The sequence below is a fragment of the Priapulus caudatus genome, unplaced genomic scaffold (genome assembly GCF_000485595.1).
Source record: "Priapulus caudatus unplaced genomic scaffold, Priapulus_caudatus-5.0.1 Scaffold502, whole genome shotgun sequence".
Lineage (NCBI taxonomy): Eukaryota > Metazoa > Priapulida > Priapulimorpha > Priapulimorphida > Priapulidae > Priapulus > Priapulus caudatus.
The window spans coordinates 47,816-53,202 of NW_014577563.1; the positions used below are offsets into that span (position 1 = coordinate 47,816).

The window sequence follows — 5,387 nt, forward strand, 5'->3', positions numbered from 1 at the left end:
CTTTGACCTTTGACCCCCAGCTTCGACATCCCAACTCGTTTTCGGATTACCCCCCCCCCCCACGTCCCGAATATCGTGACCGTACGTCGAGCGGTTAAGATTTGTGCCCAACTGTTGACGGACGGACGCACGGACGGACGCACGGACGGACGGACGCACGGACGGACGGACGGACGATCATGCGATTCTACAAGCTGCATCTGACTATGTCAGATGAGCTAAAAACATAAGGAAATTTAGTCGCGCGTGAATGAAATTTTGTGATAAAGACTCAAGGGGGCATGAAACTGAAATAGCTTAAGAAGCACTGTGCTATGCGACGGTGGGTAGATTTGCACATGATAGGTGTTGGAGCGCGAAATATCAGTGTCATACAGAAATGGACAGCCAGACACAACATGTTGCACAATGAAAGAAGAATTCCTGTGCAAAACTACAAGAAATAAAATTAAACGACAATAAAATTGAAAATGAAGAAATGAATTGGATAAAAATGAAATTAAAATAATGGAAATAAAATAAAATTATAAGCAAAACAATAACAGACGGTACAGTCAGGTCGGTGTGCAGCAGTGTGTACAGCCGGCACTCTCTCACGCGGTGCTTACCTGCAGGTCAGCGTGTCACACGTTTCACAGAACAGCTTCAGTGGTTCCTGCTTGTGGATGTGGCAGTAGAGAGAGCGTTGGCGTGCCTTCACAGCACCCTCCAGCACGTCACACTTGGCTCTCACGGTGTGGTCCTTCGTCACCTGCACGCGAAAGACAGATGTTAGTTAACCTGCATCACAAAAACGTGGATACCGACATCTAGTGCTGTGTATGCCTCGATTTCGTTGATGTCTCATCGTTTGCTTTCGTAATCGATTAATCGCTCGTTATTTTTTAAAGATTGATGTTATTTGACTAATGGCAACGTCTATTGGATTCGTCGTATTTAACCTGTTTCCTTGCCCATCGTGTAATCCAGCCGTTCACCGATAAATTTTGGCACAAACCCATCAATTTCGTATGTAAATACTCTGCTTATATACATAACCTGTTAAACAAACACTTTATACACAAGACAACGTCGTGTTGCTATACATGTATTGCATGTTTTATTCAGACTGAGTCTAGTTCCAAAGCATGTAACGATAAAAGCGATTATTAGTTGATCACCAGTCGTTAAGACGAATGCGAAGATCAACCTAGATTTTTTAACCGATTATCAACACTACCGACAACAAGAACATAGGTGGTGTGTTAGCACGCTTACCTTGACGCGATGGTGGGCTTGCATGCAAGCATCACACAGCCACTCACAGCATTCCACACACCACGACGATGCCTCCGCTGCCTCGTCGCAGTTAGTACATGTCTGACCGCCCTCGGCACCCTGGCAATAACACGAAAGCACACTTCAGCAGAGTATGTATTACCTTATACATGTGCCTACACCGTTACCTATACATGTGATACGGTCTTCATCTCTTATCTTGATTATCTGTGTCATCTAATCTATGTTTTCTTACTCAACAGTTCACTATTGCTTTCTTTATCCTAGCTCACAATAAACGACGACAAAATTTCGCTAACTGACGTTTCGACTAAACTGACGATTCGTTTTAAAAAACTGAGTGTGGGCTGCACCATCAGGCCTCGATGCTTATTTTCAGATCTGGTTGTCCTGTCGGGCAACAAGAAGCAATTTTTACTTGTCTGAAATTTGGTTTTACTTGTCCAAAATTTACTTGCCATCTAGAGCTGTTAAGGTACAATACAGTATTTACATGGAAAATCGTAATGAAATTCACACGTTTATTTTTGCGTGCCGATTGCAGCTTTTTTCTCAGTTCCAGGAAAGAGTTTTGCTGTCGCTCTCTCATACCAGCGGTGCCCACGCCCTACATATTCAGTATGCCCCCCCCCCGTACTTCAATCAACGCCGCCCCAGCCAGCAAGCACGTACGCAGCCACGATGTGCGTGTCGCGGGCTGCTTTTTTTCAGTAAGTTTCGAAAATATAATGCGAGAAATGTCGTGCGATAGCGCCCTGGCTCAAAGGTTGTTAGGAATTTCACTCAACTAGAAATTTTTTAGTTGTCTGATCGGGCAACTAGCCAAGAGAATAACTTGTCCGACGTAGACTAACTTGTCCCAGGCAATCGGACAACCGTTAGTGTCGAGGGCTGGCCCATCCCTAATGGCCCTACCTGTTTGTTCTCTTCCTGTGCAACATTGTCGAGCACAAAGTAGTTATCGATGATCTGGCTATGTCGCCATTCCAGTTTGCATGTCGGACATTTCATTATTCCATCTGAAATACGGACATAGTGACATTAACAATAACATAATCCTACAATCAATCACATCTTAGATGCTGACACTATACATGCTCTCTATATTACAGTTGTACCTACACATATAATGTAGATGTCACTTGAATATAATAACATGAATATTATGTCTCTTACATTCTGCAGTGCATTTTTTTTAGCAATTTCCATATTTTGATTCAATTTTTTTAAACACATTCCATGCACTTTCCAATTATTGTATGTGTTTTGCTTGTTGCTACATGTCTGTATGTCTGTGTGTGTCACTGTGGTGTTGTTGTGTGTGTGCGCGTGTGTGCGGGCATGTGAGTAGACAATAGTAGATCAACATTCTAAAACTTTCTTAGGTCAAACTTCCCAAATTACCATCATTAGACTCAGAACAATTACTTTCAACTGGTCACAGGAAAGCAAAAATAAGGAAGAACACATGTATGGACAACATCAAGGAAGACATGAAGATGAGAGTGGGAGCTTAGGCATGATGATGTTAAGGACAGAAGCATATGCCAGGGTTCTTGTTAATAGCCGGTAACCGGTTATTTTTACCGCCTATCGCGCAATTTGTTACCGGCTATCAATTTGAGAGAAACTCCCACTAAAGGCGGTAAATAATAGATACTTAATAGCATATATTTTCCTATCTAAACTACCAAATTCTAGAATCCATACCCATCAAAATAGGCTATTTGTGGGTCAAATCAGAATTTTTTTCCGGGGGTGCATGCCCCCGGACCCCCCTAGCAGGGCTTCGCGCCTTCGCCCTACCGTCCGTGCCGGAAAAACAGTTACCTGTCATTCATTGTCAAATTACCTGCTTTGTCAAAAGTTAACAAGAACCCTGATATGCCGATAAAAAGTGTTACAGACAGACCACAAATGGTAAGAAGTGACACGAAAGAAAGAAAATCAGAGAAATTACATATTTTAAGTTTCTGATTATTACTACAGGCTCAGCTAAACCATATGAAAGACCGGGCAAACACTTCTAGCCTTGCCACGCTAATGCCATTTTCAACCCATGGCATTGCAACACATACATGCAAGTGTGTAGTTAGTATTACTGGCATGCCAACTCGATTCACCTTGTACCGCGTTGAACACCTGCGCATGATAGGGTTAAAATGGGACGCGGGACTTTTGTCTGTAAAATAGTGCTTTGTCTCCTTGCCAAATAACCTGTCAAACTACTGCAGCCTCATTAACACCCCAGTCTGACATTGATTGGTGCCAATGCTCTCTATACCCACCCTCTACCCATCACTACATTTATATCAGACACAGCTAAATTAGCTAACTTGCTTAGCTAAGACAACTAATAATATTACTTAGCTGGGTTTACACTATCAACTTTTAGGTGCCAAGTTGATCGGCCTTTCATCTTTCTATAACTGAGAAAATCTGATTGAAATTCTTACTTTCTTGCATATATATGTAAATTTGCACGAGGCACAGCACGCGTGCAACCATTAAAAAGAAACGCGCGCGTAACTAACTTGACTGGACTGATGCTCGTAATTGCTTTGCTTCTTAAAAAAGGAAAAGAGATCAAAAGAATAAAAACGGAAAGTGTGGGAATGCAAGTAGATACGTGTAGATCACTTTACAAGCATTATGACCGTTTAGCTCATGGTATTGGCACAGAAGAAGAATTTAGTTATATAATGTGTAAAGTCATGTGCAGTATGAGCAGGCCAATATTATCAGGTGTGTCATAATATAGACTATATATAGACAATCTATATACAATCTATATAATATGAAACTCCTGATATTATCCCGCAGCAATGGGGATGAACTTGTTCGTTATGTAATGAAGCTGCATTTGTATAAAGAAATACCTTACCATCATTTGCTGAGTAATATACCTAAAACAAAGATTTCCTAAATACAGCTCACAATAAAATTCAGTCAGTAAATCAGTCAGTAAAATAACAGTCATACTTATTAGGAGATATATTACCAATTACACCAGCTTGAAATCACTTAACAAGAGCCGCAGAGCGTCTGGGCTCATCTGAGGTCTGTTGCTACGGTTATAAACGTAACATTTAAGTTGTGCGTAGTGACACCTTTGTTAGGCGCAGATATGCAGATACGCAGTTGCGTACACATCATTTCAGCAACCTTCTGCATTCTGCATACCTCCCAAATCCCATTGGTTGATACAAATCGCGTCCTGTTTTATGGTGCATTGACAAGAGTTTCAGGTACATTGTGACCCTAACCTTAACCATAACCCTATTAAACATCACACTATACACCGAATATTAAGAGCATAGGTCCATCCGTTAAGATTTGTGCCGCAATTCCGTATTTCCTCCTATACCTCAAGTTAAGGGGGAAATATTCCCCCTCCGTTTACACATCTTGACCTTTGACCCTTGACCCCCAAATTTGTCATCCTGAGTCCTTTTCACGACCCCCTCCTTGACATCCAGAATATCGTGACCGTACATCGAGCGGTTAAGATATGTGCCCAACTGTTGACGGAAGAACGGACGCACGGACGATCATGCGATTCTACAAGCTGCATCTGACTACGTCAAATGAGCTAACAAGAGCCGCAGAGCATCTGGGCTCATCTGAGGTCTGTTGCTACGGTTAAAAACGTAACATTTAAGTCCTGCGCATGGGTGTATGCAGGGGGGGTCGTGAGGGTCGTACAAACCCCCCAAAATTTTAAAAGGCCCACATTTTTTCCAAAGACATTTTTTTTCGAGGGCCTTTTCACAATGACATAAATAAAAAAGCATAATTGATCAGGTACCAGCAAAGAGTCCAAAGACATTGCCAATTGCGTGAGGTAAATCTATCCCAATTCCAGTAATTCTGAAACTGAGCGTTTTTTTAAACAAAATTTTTTGTTTAAAAAAACTGAGTTAAAAAAAGAGAGACAAAGACTGACAAAGACAAAGACAAGACAAGATCAAGACAAAGACAAGACAAAGAGTTCAAAAAACTGTTTTCAACTGAGTCAGAAAACTTTTTTCAAAAAACTGATCAAAAAACTTCAAATTTTTGTTTTAAAAAACAGATAATTTTTTTTTTAAGAAATTTTTTTTGTTTTA

The 5,387-nt window shown here is 41.1% G+C and overlaps 1 protein-coding gene across 1 annotated transcript in view; it reads right to left on the reverse strand.

The window, feature by feature from the left end:
• The window catches only part of LOC106811072 (E3 ubiquitin-protein ligase TRIM33-like), a gene marked incomplete at its 3' end in the record, with an annotated part of 24,823 nt that overhangs the window by 14,475 nt on the left and 4,961 nt on the right, over positions 1-5,387 (reverse strand). The window contains 3 exon segments of the mRNA XM_014814598.1: positions 609-751; positions 1,258-1,377; positions 2,194-2,297. Coding sequence (XP_014670084.1) covers positions 609-751; positions 1,258-1,377; positions 2,194-2,297 — 367 coding nt within the window.